General features: G+C 34.4%; 1 protein-coding gene across 3 annotated transcripts in view; it reads left to right on the top strand.

Moving 5' to 3' along the window:
- LOC142330833 (vesicular glutamate transporter 1-like) overlaps positions 1-23,856 on the top strand; it is a 181,880-nt gene that overhangs the window by 145,920 nt on the left and 12,104 nt on the right. For all 3 annotated transcript variants that reach the window (XM_075376289.1, XM_075376290.1, XM_075376288.1), the window contains exon 10: positions 21,967-22,087. In XM_075376289.1, the coding sequence (XP_075232404.1) occupies positions 21,967-22,087 (121 nt within the window). The remainder of the gene's footprint in view (positions 1-21,966; positions 22,088-23,856) is intronic.

Below are 23,856 nucleotides of genomic sequence, written 5' to 3' on the forward strand. Positions count from 1 at the left end.
TCCGGACCGAAAGCTGGCGAACATTCCATACATCATATTCACATCACCCTGTAGACTGTCGTACGGATAGTATTGCGAATTCAAATACAGACGAACGTTTACCAATTCGCACATATCGAAGACCGTCAGTGATTATGTAGCTTTATCTTTTCTGTCCGTCTGTAAACCGAATATCACGTATCTCGGTTTCTCCGTTTGCGCACACGTCTTTACCGTCCATGAATGTATGTTTGTTTGTGGTAGTGCCGGATATTCGTGGATTGGCCATGTACGAAAAGCTATCGCTAACGGTCTATCTCGTTCTACTAATTTCAATAACTCCAATCGCATCGTATCGGCAACATGAACATATAAAATTTTCCTCGCTACCTTAGTCACTCTCAGCTTGGAATTGGGTGCTTCTTTGGAAGATATTTTTACGTTACCGTCGTTGGAAGATCTAATTCTTGTTTGACGTTCAATATTATGTGATGTCGTCTTCGGCGAAACTCATCAGCATACGCAGCGGTATGTAGAAGCAAAATCTTCCCGTGTGTTCTTCCACATCGAATTTATCCGACGCTTTGAACTTCCACCGAAGTTTTCCAAAATATTTTCTTCGCTTTTACGCAACGATAAGATGTTTTTTATCGTTGTCGTTATTCCTAACTTTTGTACACGACACATCTCCGTTTCGTTTATCTCGTAACGTATCTCCTCGAAGAGAAACGGTATCGCGTTGTTTGTTTACCACGATTCTGTTGCCTTGTTATCGCCTGCCTTAGTAGTTAGCTTCCCTTCGACCATCAAATAGCTTTTATGCGGTAACGTGTACACATCCTGTTGGTTTATCGGTATACAAGTCGACGAAGCGTACGGTAGATGAGTGTGATATTCGTACTGGGTGATGGTGTTGTCGAAAGAAACACTCACCGACGTTTAACATATTCACTCCTGCCATTACGGTTCACCAAAACTGTAAAACCAAGTTTTCGAAGAAACAACACGTTACGCGATGTTAACGCTTTGGTGTTTACACGTCGACTGATTGGTGTGCGTGTCGTTTCGCTACTACTACTACCACCGCTATTGTATATTAACCCCATCGGTTGGTTTTCCTTTATAAATACAATCTCACCGTTACAGTTTCACTGCGGAAATTATCAGTTTTCCGTCCTGATCAGTAAACTTTATAGCGATCTCGTCTCTAAGTTCTTTGTATTCACCGGTAGATATATTATATTCTTCGGCGAATCGATTGTTTTGAAACCAGGCGGAACGCTTAGCGTAAATTCGTGCAATACGTATCCTGATCCGTTCGTGTAGGAGCCTCGTATATGGTTGCATTCGACCCGTACGGTATCACGTTGTTAAAGGCAACCGGCTTTCATGACTCGTGCCATATATCCGCCGCTTTATTAGATTTTTCAAACCCCCAACAACGGTGCCAGACTATCTTTTGACGTCAGATCCATCACAGCGTTGCATTTAAGTTCGTATTTTAACGTGTTGTTATTCGGACGCATAAGTAAATCTATTTTGCTTTTTTCTTTGAGTTCATCGCTCAAGCGTTTGGCGATATCATCCACTTCGTACGACCCGGTCGCTAGTGTCAGCTTAATCGGTTTTTGAGGTTTCTTTGTTACAACAGTAAATGTGTTGTTGATTCCCTCTTCGACATTTGGAATCGAGTTGTATGTGGTTAAGTTTATCAACGCCAATTCCCAATCGCCATCAGACAAATCCAGTTGCGGAAAGAATGTAGCGTGTAAGAACGACGTATTTCCACTTATGCAGAACATGTTTACCTGTAGGCTGACGAATCACGACTGAGAAATTCAAGACATAAATGTCCGCAGGTAACCGTGTTTACACCCTGCTTTTATAATTGAATTTTATAATCGTTCGGATGGAAAATAATACATCATATTTAATTTACATCCTCCTTCGTCGTATCTGTGATTGATAGACGAACCTCATTCTTAGTCAGATCCTCCTTCCCCTTATCTTCAATGCGTCTTTCTAGATCTGTGTTCGGTTGGTCTTTTTGTAACTCCACTTTAACATTGTCTAAAACATGTTTTCCATTTTCGTCAGATTGTTGTTTGCTTGGCACCCTGACTGTCTAAAAGTTGCATAAAGGCGTCTCGATCATCATTATGATAATTCGGATAATTAGAAAATCATCCTCTAAATATTGCATTATAAATCTGTAAAATCTGAACAGACATTCCACAACGTAATCCTTTGTAGTTAGATCTGATGACTCTACTAGTATTCTAGCGTTGGTAACAACACTTCGTTTGACATCTACCATTCCATCTTTCCTAAACAAACACCTATCATCGATCTATTTTTTATGCGAAACTCCCTTTGATCAACATGCCACCTTGTGACAAGATCCTTTGCTCTTATCGCCTCTCCAGAATTTATCAGGACGCTTCCTTTCATATCAATAATATTTTTTTCACCTAACAAGTTGTTATGTAAATAATTGAGGTTGACGGCATCGCTTTTTTCGATAGGTTCACCATCACACAAACGCTTATTTGAAAAGGAAAGTTCGTTGTTGTTGTTGATCGAAGGTACGGATCGATTTACCAAATCGCTTTGTTTTACGTAAATCTTGTTCGCAAAACGGAAAGTAGTAGCATCATCATTCTCTATCGAACATCCTACGTTGCAAAACCTCCGTTTTCTAATATTGTAATTTCCATCGGTGGTTTTATCAAACGTTTCGATAACCCACGTAGGTGGTGATCTGTTACCGTTCGCTCCTCCACGAAAACGTCCGAACTTGTCGATACTCATCTTTAGACTGATTAAAATAAAATGTTTCCTCTACCCTCCTTTATTTATCCACTTTCTTGCAATTCTTCTACAATGGACACGATTTCGTTATGATGACCAGTATGACCTGCACGCTTAGAGGCTACTAATAGACGAAGTCTATCGCAAAGTTCGTTCGGATCGTCCCAGTACACGTAATCTGGTTTTAGTGTTTTCTTCGCCCTCATAAGTAGTCCTGAACCGGTTATAGGGCTTTCTTTTTCTTGACTACCTAGTCGTCTTGGGTGGGGAAACAACTCTAATAATATTATTGTACTTGAATGATCTACTGGACATTACACGTTCAGTATTTTGCCTTTTATGCGCCTCAGTAGTTTTTATTTTTTTTTATAATTATCCAAGTCTCTAATAGTATAGCCTTTGGGTTCCTTCAAAAATATCAGTTGGAATAAGCCTTCGGATTCGTTATACGATTTCTCACCGATTACAATATTATTTCCTTTAAACACAACATTGTGGTTTCCAATCGTCCATTGGTCATTTATATTTTTTACACCGTATACGTTGTCAATTTGCCTATTTCTATTCGTTACGATTAGATCCAAATAATCTTTTGCACGTTCACCAGATGATGATGGGTGTGTAGGTTTAATGAATCGATGTTTTGGTGTTTTAAAAAGTGCTCATAACTGTTGGTGTAGATATTCCACCCTCATCCTCTTTCTCCTCCTCCTTTATTTCTGCTTCTTGTATTTCATTTTTCTTTTAATTAAATGTTTCCTTAAGCTCCCGTAATAGTTCGACAATCCGTTTAAAGTGCTTTTTTAGCACTTGATCAGTTTCCATTATTCCTTGCGTAATAGCGCGATTGTTTCTTTTAATCGAATCTCGTATTCTATCGATTTCTATTACTAACTTCGCAGACGACGTCGACGACGTTGATTAATCGACCTCATTCATGTTTGACATCGTGGTTACGAATGATCGGAAAACAGTCGATCACTATCCTAATTCGACCGATCTAAAGAACATTGCATGTTTTTTGGTTCTGCGTAAGAAACGTACAACATCGATTAACGAAACATTCATTCTCACCGGACGGCGATTGGTAATGCACAATTCGCGTTAATATTGCGTCACACCCTGATCAATAGACGGTATCAACAGTTTTGTGTTTTTGTCTTTAAAGACGACAGTTGTTTTTTACATTTCCAACCCACAGTGGAATATCCACAACCATTGAGTGATCACGTTGTGGGACCTTTGTCAAGTACCGTGTGGAAAGTCGTCTGATCGGATGACGGTCATCTTCCGAATGTAAAAAGATAGCTATTCAACAACCAAAATTCGTCCAATTTCGCGCCTGCATATTCGCACCATTTTCTCAGTAAATCTTCGTTTTGGATTTCAAACAGTTAGCGTCGTTCGTTGTACCTCAATCCGAACACATCGGCGTATAATCGCAATGTAGGTAGCGCTTCGTTTAGAAACTCACCGAAAAGAGCGCCTGAGCCCTGTTGTGCACGATGTCGAACAGTAATCGTCTTCGTCTTATCGGTAATGTTTCCGGTACTTCGTCGGTAAATTGTATTCATTAAGCCGTGTCCACAAAACATTTTCTAGCGTATGTTAACGCTAAGCGGTACAACGTCTTGGACGATCTTATCGGAATAGTTCGTTCCGTGATCACTATACAGCATCTCGCTCCTTCTAGACGACTACCGTATTCCAACATGTGCATGTAAACTTTTGTGTAGTCCATAGATGCATGATGGTTTCGAAGTTCCAATAAAGGCTTTTTGTACACGAGCCGAGGGGGTCTAAATCTTGAAATAAAGTTCCATCCGTGTCGGACCGTTGTGTTGAACATGTTTTTATCTTAGATCACCAGTTCGATAGGCATCTCGTACTTGTCGCACTCTTCTAAAAATTTTAACCATATACGCTTATTGAAAATCTTACCTTCGCTAGTAATCAACAAAACGACCAATGGATAGTCACGATTCATTCTTTTTACATGTCGCCAACATCGTCGGTCTTTATTTTCACAGTAATTCACTTTACGACAAATGTAGTTGCCGCAAAACCTCTGACGGCCGCTAAAATATTTGGAACACAAGTTGTTTTGTGGTTTGTTGTTTTATGTTTTTATCGCGTTAGCGTACGGTATACCGTCCTCGTGGGTGTGTATGCTTGCCATTGTTACCGGCTATCTACTGATCTCTTTTACAAAAACATCGAAGCCTACTCTATACCGTCCACCGTTGATATCGCTCTCCTTATCTATAACCAAAATGCCGTGTCGTTTCTCCATGCAACACCGCACAGACGTTTAAACCGATCGAATATCATATCGGTATTTACATGATCTTGATTTATGTGACGTACGTTGAGATCGTCTTGTTTGAATATAAGAAGGAGATTTGCGTTGTCCCGTACAAGGTGCTTCCTGGCACTGGAATATGTCTGTGTCAAATAATAGCTATCGAATTTTTTATGTCGTCCCATCGCAAAGTACTTGCGAATATTATGTTGCTTTTCGCAAGCTACATCGTCAAAAATCATTGTCGAATTCGGTTCCGCTTCGTCAGGTGCCATCACATGATCCTTTTCAGAATAGGCAAAATAGCCGATCTCTGGAACACCGGTCATGACATGTTATAGAAATTTGTATTTTGGTTGGTACAGCTATTTGGAAAACACGTAAATATTTTTGAATCTTAATCGGTCGGGGAAGAACAGCAAGTTGAATAGAACATTTATTTTTCCGCAATTAGACGGTCCACAGATAATAGATCTAATTGTATTCGGCAGAAGAGGACCATGACGAGTCCTTTTTCCATCTCCACACATTCAAGCGTAATATTACCAGCCTGTTGACATTCCAACCTCATGTTTATGACTGATCAGTTCACCGCACCAAATCCGCCTTTTGTATCCAACTGTTGTGTTTTCCATCAAACCCTTGCCACTTTACAAATAGCTTATCGCCTTTTCTTCGTAAGACTTTCTCGACTAAATATACATTATTTGTAACGTTGGTTTTAGCGAGCTCTTCACCGTAAAATTTACTGCTCACCACCTCACCATGGATATCAATCAGCGTGTAAGTACACGGTTGCGTATTATCGTGTACCTTATGTACGTTAAATATTTTGTTCGACCAATTCGGTAAATATTTTTTGGCGAATGTCTTTTTAAATTTTCTTATATGCACTCGATTGCCGACATTGTATTTCGGTAAAGTAGGCTTTCAATAGAGTACTGTGTTCAATCGCTGTAAAACAGCAGCTTGGTTTCGTTTATTTACATCTTTCGGTTTCATTCCGATTGTGGGTGTTGTTATATTTCGCGATCAACTTCGGTAGTAATTCTAACCACTTGTAAGTATCTTTTCGGTAAATTTTCTCCACATCATCGTTTTCAGTGTTCGATTAAATCGTTCGACTATCGACGCTTTTTTATCCGAATGTGTAGAATAGTGATTTATATTTCACGAATGTAATAGTCGTTTAACCGACGGATTGTAAAACTTTCCCCAAATCGGTTTTAACATAACGCATCTTGTGTTTATCCAATATGGGTTTGAGAGCCTTAGCGATCTCCGTACTGGTTTTGTTTTTAACCTGAATGGCGAATGCTAGTTTAGAAAAACAATTTATCATCGTCAGTATATAACGATAAACGTTGTTCGATGTAGCATATGGTATCATCTCTACCATATCACTTTGATATAAATCGTTAATTCTCTTCAACTCAACGCTTTTGTGGGGTAGTTTCGTCGTGCCTGACGATGGAGCTCTTTACTGTTTTACTCTTTCACTGTTAACACTTCATTGGGACAACATGGAAAACGAATATTATGAATTATTACTCAAATATCTGCACGGCAATACCAGAGAATTTAATGTACTATTTCTCAGGCATTTGATTAGGAGCTATGTAGGGTATTTTTAATTAAGAAAAATAACACAAAATATAATACGAAAATTTAATTTATTTTTTTTTATATTACAAAAAAAAATTATTTTATATTAAAAAAATTGTTTTTATTTTATATTACATACATAATTTTTTTAGTTATAATAATACATAATGGTTTTTTAAAATAAAAGAAAGGGAATATATATCCGCATGATAAAAAAAATTAACAATAGTCATGGTCGTGGGCTACTAGGGTTTCGTTTACGGTTCTTGGACTACAATAGTCATGACCGTGGGATATGAGCACGGTTCTTGGTCTCTTTTCGGGAGTGTTGTCGTAATTGTTGGGTGGGAGTTTAAGTTACTTTTTTTATACTAAATGCCCGTATGGAACTGTGTTGATTTTATTTTCTAATATGTACCGTTTATCGTCGTAAAGCGAAAGTTATTTTTTTGTCTTGTTAATAGAAAATATATTGTGTAAAGTGATTATGATTCCGTACGCGCTTGTGTACGTAACGGAATCATTAAAAAGACTTTGTACAGATCGTGTCTAAGATCCTTTGCAATGGATACTTTAAGAATACCCTTTGCAACATTCTTCTCCTTCTTGTTGAAATCGAGAATGCTATACATCTTGGCTTGAAGTCCTACAAATTCGCGAATAGCTTTTCCATTCATCTCGTGTTTAATTTACCAAGTCGCTTCTTAAAAGTATTACTAAAACCTACGTGATCGCGAGGGTAATCTGAAGTATTAAACCGATCGATATCGTGAAGAATATCGTTGTAAACGTTATCGGTCACGATATGATACATCAGACTTTTTGTATCGGTTAGAAGATTTATATTATGACTGTACTTTTCCACCATGTAGTCATAGTGGATTTCGTACAGGATCATTTTGCTAATGTCTAATACGGTAAATCCGATGTAGATCGGACGATTGAGGAATATCTCCGTTTTCTTCAGACTTACCCCGATGACATCCTTGTTATAGATGTACCAAGCCTTAACTCTCGGCTTCGCAATCACCTTATCCAGTTTACGTTCGTTAGTGATCAGTTGGAAGTTTATTCTGTTTCTTACGTTTTCCAAGGATTTGCCCTACACCTAGCTTTTTTCACCACGATCGTCAACGCTGTTAATATCGAGATTATCAATCTCTTCAGTACTCAACCACCTAAAATTAACGGTGGTAAGGTCTCAACCATGGCTGTCCCGTAAAGGTTGTTGTAATCGTAATATTGAACACATGACGTGGGGTTCGGATGGGTCATGCTGATCTGGAATGTTTGGATTGTTCGCCTTGGCGTATCTGTTTGAAATTATGGCTACACCGCCTCGTGTAGCTTTTTCTACAAACATGCATATTTATGTCGGTCAAAAGTTACAATCTTTTACGGGTAATTTTTAACATGGCATTCTACGAGAAATGGGGGGTGGAGTAAAGTGACAGGGGTCCAAACCGTAATATTGCATAGACGTACTTCGGAAATTTTCAAAGACCTCTGCCAACAGTAATACGTCGCTAAGAAGGTAACGATCGTTGTAATCGCCTAACGTATTGCAGTCAAACGGTTCCCACACGTTTTCAGCGTGGACGTAATCATCGTCCGTTATGTTCTCTTTTCTTAGCGTACTGTAGAATGCCGTCAGCGGTGGAAGTTGGGTTTCGAAAAACTTGTTTATATGGGCTATGTTTTTGTACAGGTAAACGCCTTTACGGATTAATCAATCTCTTTTCTCGGGTTGCGGGTAACAGTGTGAGACGTTTCAATACGGTGTTTTTGTCCTGACAATCTTTTACTAAATTTTTTACAAGTTTTTCAAGGGACGACAAAAGAAATTGTAACCAGTCCAAGAACCTTAATTTACCGACGGACAGTGACTGTAATGCTCGGACGTGTTGGTGATACAGTTTATTTTCACATCGTCTTTATATTTTCCCAAAGCTTGAACTATCTGATGGCTATCGTAACCGCGGAGGTTATGAAAAAATACCGGTATATGCTCGGTGAGCTTACAATTTAAATTGCACTCGTTATGACATGCACCAAGAAACCGTCCTGTGGTATGCGAGCAATGACGTACACGATTGTCGTTCAACTCACAATGACAAAGAAAACACTCGGTTGCCCTGTTGAATGTTTCAGTGTCTTCAGGAGTCATCGGTTTCTCGGTAATCATAATTTTGTGCAATCTATCTGCGTGTAAGAGCAATTCATCCAGCATCTTTTTAACAATATTTTTCCATCGGTTCTCGCTCGGTAGACTACAGGACCTTCGCAAATATGCCCTTCCTCATCAACGATTACATAGGCGTAACCGGACGGAAGATGATGGGCTACCTTATCGGTAAAACTAGTGTTGGGCTTAGGAGTGACCGAGTTGGGTTCTAGACCACCGGGTTGGTCTAGTGGTGAACGCGTCTTCCCAAATCAGCTGATTTGGAAGTCGAGAGTTCTAGCGTTCAAGTCCTAGTAAAGCCAGCTATTTTTACACTCACTTGAATACTAGATTGTGAATACCGGTGTTCTTTGGTAGTTGGGTTTCAATTAACTCCCATCTCAGGAATGGTCGAACTGAGAATGTAAAGACTACACTTCATTTAGACTCACACATATCATCCTCATTCATCCTCTGAAGTATTATCTAAAAGGTAGATAGTTTCCTGTTTAGCCTCTGGCTAAACAGTAACTGTTCAGCCAGAGGCTAAACAGGAAAAATAAAGGAAAAGAAAGAAACAGTGTCCTTCGGATGTAGAAATGATTCAAAGTCTGCATGTACCATTTATGGAACGCGTAGTGTGGACGACTAGTCCCTAAAGTTCATCATTCATCTCTTTTCTTTAGCGGGATTGGGTACTTTTATCCGTTGTGCAACGTGTCGCTTACACTCGATTAAATGTTGGTTTTAGGGTTTTGTGTAGCGACAAGTGGGTCTGATGAACTAAAATGGTACAAACAGTAAGGGCAATATTGGCTGCTACAGCGATGTTTCATTGACCTGAAAGGTGTTGAGATAGCTCATTTTTACCTGTTTTGGTATTTATAAGCCAATAATGGAATTTATCTCTCGTCTTCCCTGCAAGCAGCAATAGGTGTATGCAGTGGGTACGATCGTGGTTTTCGGTAACACGTACCGGGTACACACGAGCGTTTTCTTCCTCATAGCCGTAGACATTGATGCTTATTGTGGGGTTCAACACCTGGAAGCGATCAATGTCTTTTACTTTTACTGGATATGATATGTAGGTCATGTTAATTTCATGTTCGTACTTTGCATACCAAACCTGTCGTTGGTGTTTGCCAGGTTGATTGTAGCGGTATGCTAGTACGGACCATAGGAAACATTTTTCATCATGTGGATTTTTTACATTAATTATTGCCTCTCTTCTTACAAGTTTTTTTGGTGTAGCAAGGAATGTGCTAGAGGCACCCTGCAGCGGGCGGTAACGAATATAATATTTAAATCTATCTAAATTGTTTTACTCATTACCCACCCGCTGCCGTTGTTGATAAATTGGTCAGTGTCTATGATCTTTTCCACAGATTGTATCTACGATTCTTCAACAACGTCGGTGTTATCGTCCAAATTTATAACGGTTCTAGTCTTTCCGTGCAAATATAGATTAGTGAATGTCGTCTCTACTCCTCTTCGAGACGTGTCTGCTTCATCAATTCAACGTTTTCAGCAACGTACCTGTAGAAATAGAATAATTTTAGTACATATTCACTACTTTTTTTTATAACTGAAAAAACGGATTAAGATAAAAACAGTACATTTACAAAAAAATATTAACGTTTTTCAAAAATACATAAAACATGTATAATTACCATTTTATGTTGCCGTCGAAACGTCTGCCTTCTTCCTTCAAACAGTTCAGGATGTTCTTCTGATACCGCTGAAGGGTTGAATGGAGATACATTTCCTCAAAGCCAGACAAATCCCATCGAAGATGGATGACATTGTTTATTGCACGGATAACTACCAGTGATGCTATTCTAGATGATAACGTCTAAAACAATTGAAAATAACATATAGTAACATTGTTTTTTAAATTTATATAGTAATTATCTTATTTATTTGTATTTATTTTTTTAAATTTATTTAAATTATTTATTTTATTTGTTTGAGTCATTTAATCATACCATAGTCATACTAAAAAACAATAAGTTATATTCAAAATTACCTAGTTGCTTAAGGTGACGAAGAAACTTCACTTAATAGTTTTTTAACTTTAAAATAATACTGTGTTCTCTGATCACAAGTCCGTAAATGAATGAAACAATTTTTCAAAGGGGAGGTATATATATATATTGTATCAACTGTTCGTGTCAGTCGCACGGGAACTCTCACACCATCATCGTTGGTTGTAATTCTCTGCAGCTGCCTACACACACACACACACACACACACACACACACACATATATATATATACACACACAGACAGACACACACACACACATGATCGCGCAGTAGTATGTGTTTGTGAACCGATAATATGTATAAGGAAAAATAGTTGTTAAACTTTGAGCGCATGTGTGGGCAATAAATAAGCAGGTCGAAACATGTTCGTGTGGTTGATAAGCAGAATCAACCGCACTGTGATTGGTCGGTAGAGTGTGACGCTTTCGCCTCTACTACTGTAACGGACGTTCAATATAGGACGCTCATCCTTAAGCCATGTTTTTCAGCTGTTCTTCAGTCCCGCACCACCCCTCGCACTGTCAACAACCCGCGCCGCTACGTCAACGCACACACACGAACACACGAGCCACGTCCGGGTTCTGGAGAGGCGGTTGACGCCTCCCGATGCAACGGCCACGGCGACCAGGATCATCCTGGAGGTACGTCTAAATTTTTATTCACACACACACACACACAAACACACCCGCACTCGCACGCACACCCGCACCCACACGCGCGCACACACACACACACACACACACACACACACACACACATAATATAATTCATTTTTCACAACTATATATTTGTATTAAATTATTGAAATATATTTCAGCTGTTCAACAGTACTACCAACCTTTGAAATATTACTTTAATAATTTAATACAAAAAATATAACCAGGTTGGCAACACTGGCACAAAATAATCCAAGTTGGCAACACTGCCGGGCTACGGCGCCACAAAATCAAGGTAACTGTGGTCGGCCATTTCGTACGTACATTTTTTTATACACAGAAAACGAAACTTTTGTTACTTTGTTCGGAGTAATTTTTATAGTATCCAACTTAATTTTTAAATCATTTACTTATGTATAAGGAAAAATAGTTGTTAAAAATTGAGCGGATGTGTAGACAATAGATAAGCAGGTGTTTTTCTGTTTTATAAGGAAAAGATTATTATTTTTGTTTTAATCGGAGTCGGGCGGAACTGAGGGGTGATAAGGATGTCAAAACATGCTCGTGTAGTTGATAGGCAGCTGTTTTCTGTAAAAAATAACAATTTATTTCTGTTTCCTGTTCATAAGGAAAAAAAGAGTCACGCGTAGGCTGGATGGTTTGTCAGTCGAGCGGCGCATCCCGCACGGTAAACATCTCTTTACGTCGATCCGCTGACGCACGCACGCAAACACACGCGCAGCAGACACCGCCTCCTGGTGCACGATCTACGACAAGAACCTCTCTCTCTTTCGCGGCGGCCGCCGCCTGGACGACCAGGATCATCCTCTAGGTACGTCTTAATTTTTTTTCCACACCACCTCCCGGTGCACCAGCCACAACGAAGACCTCGAGCGGGGCGGGAACGCCTTCTGGTGCAACGACTACGACGACTCGGGCCGCCTCCCGGTGCACGATCTATGACGAGAACCTTGTCATCGTCGCCTCGACGACCAGGATCATCCTCGAGGAACGTCTTAATAAACAGGTTGGAAAGACTGCGGCTACGGTGCCACCGACGTCACAATCCATGATGGCCGACCACTGCCATTTTTTCCGCTTTTTCCGAAGATGGCGGACGGCCACTATCTTGGATGACGTCATTTATGGCGGCCGTAACCCCATTTCCGTACTACTATGAAGAAACGTTAATAAATCCTGAACAATGATTGTAAATTTTCCCTGTCCCGACTATAGTAAATGAGATGTTCAGTAGATTTGGGCCCCCAAATACTCATCAGAAAAATATTTAAAAACCTTTTTCAGGTTTTTTTTAATTGCGATTTTTTTTAAGGAGTGCGAATTTATACAGTGCTGTGGCACAACCACTGCCGCCGTTACAGTATATGTGTGGCTCTGGCTGCATCTGCCTACAGTTACTTGACTGACAAACATAAAATTAAAAGTTCGGCCGCTGCAGGAATCACAAGTAACTATATGATGTGGGTGAAGTTGTGACAGGGAGCTAGTAAAAAATATATATCAGAAAGTAATTAATTTTTACAATTTAAAATTATAAAAATATTAACAGTTTTATATCAGCATAATAAGGGTTGGGGAGATCCACCTCACCCTGGTTAGTCTTGTCCCAAACCTAACATTATTGTTTTACTTTTTCTGTTTTTATTTTATATTTGCTTAAAAAGATTACTTTTCATTTAATTTGTAAATACCTCTTTGTAATACAGTTTTTCTAGGCGGTATAAATTTCCTTTGAGCGCTTGGGTTTTGCTTTAGTTTAGTTCTTCTGAAAGTTTCTTAAACTAACTTTCTTCTTGTTTCCACCAGAATTTAATCGAGCATCTAGTCTCTTTTCATTTTTCTCTTTTTTTGTAACTTTTATGAATTTAATTTCTTCAGTGAAGTGTAAAAAGTTTTCTTTTTTGTCACCTTCTATGTCTCTTAATTTGTTATTATAGATACGTAATACATTTTATACATAACAACCTTTACCATTTTTTCATAACTTCTTGTTTTGTAACAGTTGCCTAATACTAACAATAGTACGTAAGAAATAGATGTAGATTCGCTTCTGTCCATTGTATTTCATCTAAATAAATAATATTTTAATTTATGCACCTTAAAAAGTCAGTATTAGGTTTCAAAATTTTTGGATTGCTAAATTTATAAATTATGCACTCATATTTATTTAATTAAATATTTGAGAATTTTATATATTTTATTTTTGTGAATGCGTTACTTTTGCCAGAAATGTACTTGTTTATTTTGTGTAAATAATGATATCCATTTCTATTAAACTGGATGTGACACAGGAAATTAAATTAATTTTTTTTGCAGTAGAAACATCATCGCTTTATTTTTTCTGAAATAATACTAATTAGGTAAACTTGAATTTTCTGCAGATTCATTTAATGAATTCTTAAATAGTTATCTATATTTATTAATGCCTTTAAAATTTTTGTTTATTTATTTATTTATCAATCTTATCTTCACATATCGATATCAATATTAATGCATATATAACAGTTATATTTACATATTAATTTGGCTTTTATAAACGCTGTTTTTTTTTATTTATTTATTTTTTTTTAAGTTTAAGATACGATATGAATTCATAAACCATTAAGTCAGTCAAGCGTGATCTGGATTACTACTTATTTCTTTCTGAGTGAAAGGAAGTTGTTCTCCCATTCCGCTATCAGAATTTGCTGTAACTTATTATTTTGAATATTACAAAATATTTATTTTGCTTATTAAAGTAAAAGATTGTTCATAAATTTGTTACTGGATAACATATATATGATGAGAAAAAATCACTGTTACCTTTGTTAGTTAGAGAAGGAAAAACTACATTCTACACAATTTATCAATTAAATGGTTATTGACAGATTTATAGGAGCAGTACAACTATATTCTTTTAGAAGAGGAAGAAGGAAGAAGGAAGATGTAATTGAACATTCACAGTAACTAGAAACACATTCTAAAATAACAACAAAAATGATAAGGATTTTAAAGTATTTTTTAAATAATAATATGTTATTTTCTAATTTTGATAATTTATTATAGTGAGAGAATATGATATTAAAATAATATTAAAAAATCTGATATGGTCACCATATGACTTCCTTATACGCCTATTAAATTACATATACACATTTACTTAAAGTGAAAAGTACATAAAATTTTATTACACTAATAACTTCTCATGTTTTTTCATATATATATTTTTTTATTGTTATTACTGAATTATTATTTGTTGCAAAACTTTTTTTACAATCGGAGGTTAATAATTATTAATAAATCAATGTTTATTTAAATTTTAAAAAAAAGTTAAAAAAAGGAGATGAAGTTGGATTCGAACCAATGTGCCTTCCTCTTGTAAGATTCAATATTTCACTAATTAAAATTTTATTTGGCTACCAAATAGTCAAATGAAAATAAGAACCAATGAAAACAAGTACCGCTTATTGTACATCATTGAAAAGCTCTCAGTGAGGGCTTATTACTGCAGTTAAGAAAAAGTCTAAAATCCAAATTTTTTCGATTTTGGGCTTTTTTTTTATACTTTTGGTTCAGTCGATTGCAATCAAAAGGGGAAGTGCACAACTACATGTTACAACAGTCCTAAATCCAAAATTTCAACATCCTATGGCTAATCGTTTATGAGTTATGCAAGATGTACATATGTATGTATGTATGTATGTACGTACAGATGTCACAGTGAAACTAGTCAAAATGGATATTTCCATTGAAATTTTTTGAAAACCGAAATTTTTCCAGATCACAATACTTTCTTTACTTCGTACAAGGAAGTAAAAATTGGAATAATAAAGATAAAATACAATAATCCAGTGAACATTTATACAGATGAAGGAAGAATAAGTAAGAAGGTAATATCCTCTTTTATTGCTGATCCTGACAGAAAACATGATAACAGATGATTAAAAAATAGAAAAAAATATAAAAACTATAAAATACCGATGATTAAGGAAGTGTCTAATAGACAAAAGCAGATATTATACAATAAGATGGAGTTAGAATTAAAGAATGTGTTTGTTTTAGGGCAGGTATCTGATGATAGAGTTTTATAGAAAAAAAGAGATTTAAAAGTCTCTTTATAACAGGAATGCTACCTACTGCCTTTATTCAATTTTATTTTATTATTTTTGTATGTAATTTTAGAAAGGATTCTTGATTAATAAAATTAATTATTTAAATCAGCTCATCGATTTAAATTATATTCTACTTCATCTGAAAATTTTATTGTATTTAATGGCGCGTGTGAATTTTTAGATTTTTTAATTTAAATAAAATGAACTGTTTAGATCACATGTGTCTTAAGGAATCAAGTTCTCAACGAACAGGAGTTAGTAGGCATCAGAACAAACTGATGCCTACCCAAATGCATGTATCAAAATTTGTAAAAAACGAGTCACAAGGTTTTCAAGTGAAGAAATCACAGACTTGCTAGTAGATAACATTTTACATGCATCCCTATTATTTAAATAATTACAATTAAAAAATTGTTATTTATGAAAAGTGTGGCTGTATTTATTGAAAGATAGAAAAAACTTCATTAAATAAATAAAATCATAAATTTGGATTGAACTGAAATCAGATAGTTCAGTACAGTTACCTGTTAATAAAAATAAAAAAAAATAGACGAGTATTATTGAAACGGTACTATACTTTTGAAAATAGGATGAAGGAACCCCATTTGATAACATCATTATAAAATGCAAAAATAATTATTTTTTAGAAAAAAATTAATCACTGAAGTGTACATTAATTTTAATGTAATTTAGAGGAAATGATTGTAGTGGTCGAATGTTGCTGTGTATGCAGAGCTATAACTTTTCAGTTTTTCAAAGCATATGCATAATATAAAAACCAGAAGCATTGTTTAAGAATTATTTTGTCATTATGTTTAGTTACATTTAAAATAAAAAATTGTTTATTTAACTGTTACATTCATTCTGTGATAGGTGATAAGAGTTTAATTTGATTAACAGAATAAGAAAATTAGGAAAATAGTACTATAATCACAATCATCATATAGTTCAGTGCTGCTATCTGGTGAATAAAAGTTAAAAGTAGACTAATTGCTACTAAAGGAGGAGTTAACATTTTTGTGAATTTAACTTTTTTTTTTTGTTTATTTAGAGATGGAATTTTTGTCTTTAAAATTATTTTCACATCAGTAAAATACATACTTACACTAGGGATAAAATTTTAATGAGCTTCATTATTGAAAAAGCGATAATCCCTTCAACAGAGAAATTTCATTAGCATTCTTCTTCTGTTCTTAGTTTGAGCCAGCTAGTGCTGCTCTCTAGTTTTCAATTAGCATTGGCTTGCGAGCCAGTTCATATGTTCATTCAAGTTAAGAATCCCATCTGGTGCGGTCATGTATTTCTTCGTCTAATGTGACTTATGTGGTTTAGTTATCTGTATGTTATTTAGTATCTTTTACAAATTAAATTCAACTATCCTAGAAGAATATTGTTTCATTCGTTCTTCAACAATCAATACAGCCCATCCTAGCTCTAAAAATTTAACATTGCATTTGTGGTCCACCGGCCAGGATTTTGTTATATTTATAAACAGCGTTAAATAGCATTACTTAATTTTTCATAGGAACTGTGAATGTTAATCCTTATTGGACAGTGTATATTCAGGAGTACGAGGGCATTAATATAAAATGTGTAAAATTCAATACATTTTGAATAACTTGTAACATTCAGGACACACATAAGATTATAACAATAGTTGTTATACGCAAATTACCAAACAGTGAATCTTCAATAATAATAAGTTATAATGGTTCAGTCTTCAATAATAATTTTTGTGAACTTCAATGTGTTAGAACTATACTGAGTTACATACGTGCACTCACAGTTGCAAGCAAGCAGTCACAAGCAAGGTCAATGTCAGCAGATAATGTCATATCGAGTATACATTAGAACAACAACTTTATCAACAAGCCTACTCAGAACATAATCATCACGCATACTTATCAACTTAACTTCCGATATCGAAAACAATTTAATAATATTATTTTATAATAACTTAATTATCAATTTACTTAATTTTATTTATTTAATTTCTTATCAATTTATTTAATATCTGTATCAATACTGTAGTTTAAGTAAAAATGGAATTCAAAGATCTAATTAAGAAATGGGGTGTGAAAAACTACAGCAAAATTAAGAAACTTCATTGATAATTTTAATTCCAAATTAGACGATTATGATCTGTTCACTATCAAATTAATAACCTGTTAGAATACAAAAAAACGTGTTTTGAAGTTTAGTGTGAAATAGAATTGCACAAAGATGCACAGATAAAGACTTAGAGGATAGACACATATACGATAATATTTTTGATAAACTTAAAATAAAACATAAAAAACTAGAAAATCCTTTCAAAAAGTCAGATGTAATTGATTCAAATAAAATAATTAACAAACCCAATCGAATTACGTTAAAATCTATACAAATACGCCCTTTCATGGTGATGTGAGAGTTTGGCATAAGTTTTTTGACCTTTTTAGTAGTTTAGTCCATAACCGCAAGGGATTATCTGATGTTGAAAGATTTTACTACCTTACAAATTTCTTAAGGGGTAATGCACTATATGTAATAAAAAATTATCAGTGAAATCTAAAAGTTATGAAACCGCAATAAAATTACTTGAAGTTGGGTATGACAACAAACAGCTAATTGCAGCTAAACATGCTATAGAAATTATTAATCTAAAATCATTAAAAAAGGAAAATTCTGAAAATTTATCCAAATTCATAGATCAAATTAATTCAAATATTAATGCATTAAAGAATCTAAATATTAATCATTTAGAATTTATTACAATAAAATTAATTTAAATTTAAATACTTTAAAAGACTGGGAAGAAACATTAGGAGATAATGAATTCCCGAAGTTAGAACAACTTATTTCTTTCTTAGAATCTAAGCATAAGTTACTTGAATCCACCAACATAATTCAAGGTAGTGAAAAAGCACAGCCATCTAATGTATGCTTTAGCGGCAAAAGATACGATTCTTCCAAACCTAGTTCCAATAAAACTGCATTTTATGTAAATAATTCTAATAATTTTATGTGTGCATTATGTAAAACTAGCAACCAATTGTATCAGTGTGATAAATTTTTAAAATTATTAATAAAAGGAAAAAATTTGTATTTCAGGAAAAATTGTGTCTTAATTGTGTAAGTAAACAGCATATCATAAAAGATTGCCCAAGCAATTGTAAATGTAAAAAATGCTCACAAAAGCATCATTCACTGATTCATTTAGATAAAACACTGCAAGAGGCAGCAAATAAATCTATCAAGCCGAATCAAGCTCCTCCAACTAATAGTTCATTTTGTACCTTAAAATCAGAACCTAACAAATCTGTTTTACTTGCAACAACTGTAGTTAATGTCAAGGATAAACAAGGTAATTTCATTCAAGCCAGGGTTTTACTTGATTCTGCTTCGATGATTTCATTTTGTACTGAAGGGTTTGCTGCTAAACTTGGGCTTCAAACTGAACCTGTCTTAATGCCGATATCAGGTATTAGTAATATTGTTACTGAGTATAAATTAAGTGTTAATTTAAATATTAATTCTAGGTATGAAAATTTTAACTTGAAATGTCATTTACTGCCATTGATTACAGGTTTGTTACCGAATGATTTTGTAGATGTAACTGACTGGGAAATTCCTTGTAACCTTTTCTTGCCGATCCTAATTTTAATGTCCCTGGACAAGTGGATGTGCTTCTAGGTGCTCAATATTATATTTCCTTGCTTAAGCCTGTCCAGTTAAATCATAATTCTAATCATACTATACTTCAAGAAACTCATCTTGGTTTCATAGTCTCTGGTCAAATCCTACTAAACCTATTAAATAAACAAATAATTCAGATTCAATAGCACTTTTTGTCAGTAATGAACAGCTTTCCTAAATGATCATTTACCAACTAAAGAGGAATCTTTCTGCGGAAAACATTTTGCTGAAAATACCTTTTGTGATGACCAAGGCAGATTTGTTGTATCTCTTCCTCATAAGGAAAACTGTACATTAGAAGATTCATATGAGAACGCATGGTTATCCAATCAGCCTATTGTTTTTGTGATCCCGCCAGATTCGCTCAAGGAAGAGAAGCCTAGCAAAACTAATGTGTTTTCAGCTGCTCTTAAAATAACAGAAACTGCAGAACTTTCAAAGCAATTTTCTTTGTTTGTATGAACATTAAACATATTTTCATATTGTCATTGTTTCATTTAAAATTATAAAAAAATAAAAATAATCGTATATTGTCAGATCTTTCACCGGAAGAAATCAATTCCACGAAAATTCTTATTCGTCAAACTCAAGAATTGTATTTTGTCAAGAAATTAATGGACTTAAAGAAAAATACGGCTGTATCGAAGAAAAGCAAATTAGTTTCTCTTAACCCATTTTCAGATCAAAATAGTGGTATTGTTCGTATTGGAGGTAATTTAAATTTTTCAAATTTGTCTTTAAATGTTAAACATCCTGTAATTTTAAGTCCTCATAGTTATCTTATTCAGTTGATTATTTTGTATGAACATTTAAGATTATTGCATGGAGGATTACAATTAATTCATTCGTCACTTAGACAGAAATATTGGATTGTCAATTCTAAAATCATAATTCGTTCTGTTGATAAGTGTGACATGTTTTTGTTTTAGAGCTCATCCTCAGAGTCAGTTACTTGGACAACTGCCAAAGGAAAGGTCACAATTTCCAGACCATTCCAGTCAACTGGTGTTGACTATGCAAGTCCAATACTTATCCATCATTGTAGGCGGTGTACTCGATCTACTAATCCTGTGACTATTAAAGCTTACATTGCATTGTTTGTATGTCTCAGCACGAAGGCAGTACACCTTGAACTTGTGACTGATTTATCTACAGAAAGTTTTAAGCTGCTCTACGAAGATTTGTAGGACGCCGAGGATTGCCTTCTCATATTGTTTCGGATAATGGAAAAAATTTCTGTGGTGCAAATCGTTATCTTCAAGAAATGTATGACTTTCTTAAAATCGATAATGCCAATTCCAAAATTAAATCTTTCTGTACCTCAAACAGCATAAGGTGGTCTTTAATTCCTCTGTACTCTCCTAGTTGGGGTGGTTTGTGGGAAGCTGCTGTGAAGAGCATGAAATTTCACCTATGAAGAGTCATGGGAAATTCTGTTTTAGATTACAAAGAGTTATCCACTTTATTAATTCAGATAGAAGCATGCTTAAACTCCAGACCATTATACTTACTATTAACCGATTCCTTTGATCCAGCTCTACTTACTCCTACACATTTTTTAACCTTTGCTCCGTTAACTTCTTTACCTAATCCTGATTTCTCAGGCATTAATATATATAGACTTACTAGGTGGCAGCTTATACAAAAAATATTGAAAGACTTGGGAAAGATGGTCAAATGACTATTTACATTCCTTGCAGCAGAGGAATAAATGTAAGATCTCCAGTAATAACATTTGTGTTGGCAATGTAGCTATAGTGAAAGAAAGTAATCTCCCTCCACTAATGTGGAAAAATTGTTAAGGTATATCCAGGTGATGATGGACTAGTTAGAGTAGCTGATGTATAAACTAACAACACAATTGTAAAAAGAAATATTAATAGATTAATTATTATTCCAAATTCAGATGTTTGTGACCTAAATGATTCTGAATGTAATGATGAAATTTCTTTAACTTTTATTTTCATGTATTTGTTAATTTTTTTGTAGTTTTTTGCCGTTGGCAATATTGGAATTAGTACTTAAAGTAGCTTCAAATTCTTGTGTACTTTCAAGATTTTTATGTTGATTATTTTCATATATTACATTTTCATTTTGCATATTACTTTTGTATTTTAGAATTATAATTATGTAATTATAATTGGTGGGCGGTATGTTCCGTTCCTAGTTTGAGCCAGCTAGTGCTGCTCTCTAGTTTTCTATTAGTGTTGGCCTGCAAGCCAGTTCATATGTTCATTCGAGTTAAGAATCCCATCTGGGGTGTGGTCATGTATTTCTTTGTCTAATGTGTCTTATGTGGTTTAGTTTTCTAGTATGTAATTTAGTATCTTTTACAAATTAAATTCAACTATCCTAGAAGAATATTGTTTCATTCGTTCATCAACAATCAATACAGTCCATCCTAGCTCTAAAAACTTAACATCCTATAACACTGAAGATTATGCGTATCTTACTACTTTGCCAATAGCTTATATTTCTCACTGTTTTGTTATTTTAAGGAATGTCTAAGTATTGTATAAAAATGTTAAAAATTATGTTTTGTCAAAATAAAGAGATCCATTGCGGTAATTCACAATCTAGATAAATGTTTAATATAAATCTTATTTTGTTTCAGTGTAAATCCATTAGATATTGCTCCACAGTATGCTAGTGTTCTCATGGGATTATCAAATACTGTAGCCACAATACCTGGAATGTTGAGTCCTTTATTAACTGGTTATTTAATTAAAGAAAAGGTATTTATGAATTCTCTTTTTTTTAATCTATGTACAAAATCAAGACACCACCACTGTTTAGTAACATTACTCCTAAATATTATATCTTCCTAGCAATTTTTCCATTTTCTCATTAAAGTGGAACAATCCTCATACATATGTATTAGAGATATAAAGTCTTTATAGCGATACATTCAATTCTAGGCTAAACTTTTCATTTTGTGGATTTTTTTTATCTCAGAATGTATTGTAAGAAATATATGTACTTCCCAAAGCAGAACAGAAGTGACAGTGTGACAGAATGAAAATTAAGCCTGCAGAAAGATTTTCGCTCTATAAACAAAAATTACAGCTACAAATAAATTGCCCGCTGTGTAAATGAAAAATGATTCGGAACAATTTTTTTGTAAATAGTGGAAAAATTTAACAATAGTGAATTTTCAAACTCATTTATTTATTTACCTAGTTATGCATACATGTTTTTTGACTTTAATTTATGTATTCATCTTGTTTCTTTTGGATGTGTATTTAACATATGAAATAATTCTTAAATTTTAACAGTTACACACATACAAAGAAACTTATTTCTTAAGACAGGAGAGCATCATACAGGGTATGTGAACTTCTTTTGTTTTGCTTTTGTCATATACAATCTAAAGTATATATACTTTTACATATCAGCGCTGCTTTTTTATTACACTTATTGTGTGCTATAGAGATGTGTTTTTTTGGTAACCAGTTATTACTTCAATTGAATTGTGACAATTAAAGCTCTTCATGAAAAAGGTAAGTTTAAGAAATTGCATGTCTGAAAAGATTTTTCATTGAGTAAAATATCGTAATTTATTTTACCTTAATTCCAACACTCAACATTGTCATTTATGACTTCATTCATCAGATTTCTTACAAACTCATCGTTTTCTTTTCAGAGTTTGATTTTAAAGCTATGATTGTAAAATTATATCTTTCTAGCAAAAGAATTGTCTTTAAACAATGGCATTCCTGCTTTGTTTGTACTAGAGATACAATAGTTTTTTCTTCTGTGTATAGAATAATCTTTGAAAAAAATCTGATGTGGACATCACATGACTTCCTTGTACACCTATTTAAATTACATATAAACATTTCTTTAAAATGAAAAGTACATAAAATTTTATTTCATTAATAATGTCTGATATTTTTTCATTTTTATTTTTTTTATTGAATTATTATTTATTTTACAAATTTTTTTTACAATCAGAGGTTAATAATTATTAATAAATCAATATATTTAAATTAAAAAAAAAGGAGATGAAGTTAGATTCAAACCAATGTGCCTTCCCCTTATAAGATCTAAATATTTCATTTGGCTACAACTCTGGAACCAATGAAAACAAGCACCACTTATGATATATTGTTGAAAAGCTTTCAATGAGGGCTTATTACGGCAGTTAAGAAAAAGTCCAAAGTCCAAATTTTTTTGGTTTATGACCTTTTTTTGGACACTTGATTCAGTCGATTGCAGTAAAAAGGGGAGGTGCACAACTAGATATTACAACAGTCCTACGGTTAAAATTTTAACATCCTATGGCTAAAAATTTTTCAGTTATGGGAGATACGTACGTATATACAGACGTCATGCCAAAACTAATCAAAATGGATTCAGGAATGGTCAAAATGCATATTTCTATTGAAATCTGAAAACCAAAATTTTTCCTGATCACAATACTTCCTTTACTGCATACAAGGAAGTAAAAATTATGGGAGTTAGTAAGAATAAAATAAAATGTTCACTGAAAATAACAATTTAA

Source organism: Lycorma delicatula, chromosome 10 (genome assembly GCF_047948215.1).
Source record: "Lycorma delicatula isolate Av1 chromosome 10, ASM4794821v1, whole genome shotgun sequence".
Classification (NCBI taxonomy): Eukaryota; Metazoa; Arthropoda; class Insecta; order Hemiptera; family Fulgoridae; genus Lycorma; species Lycorma delicatula.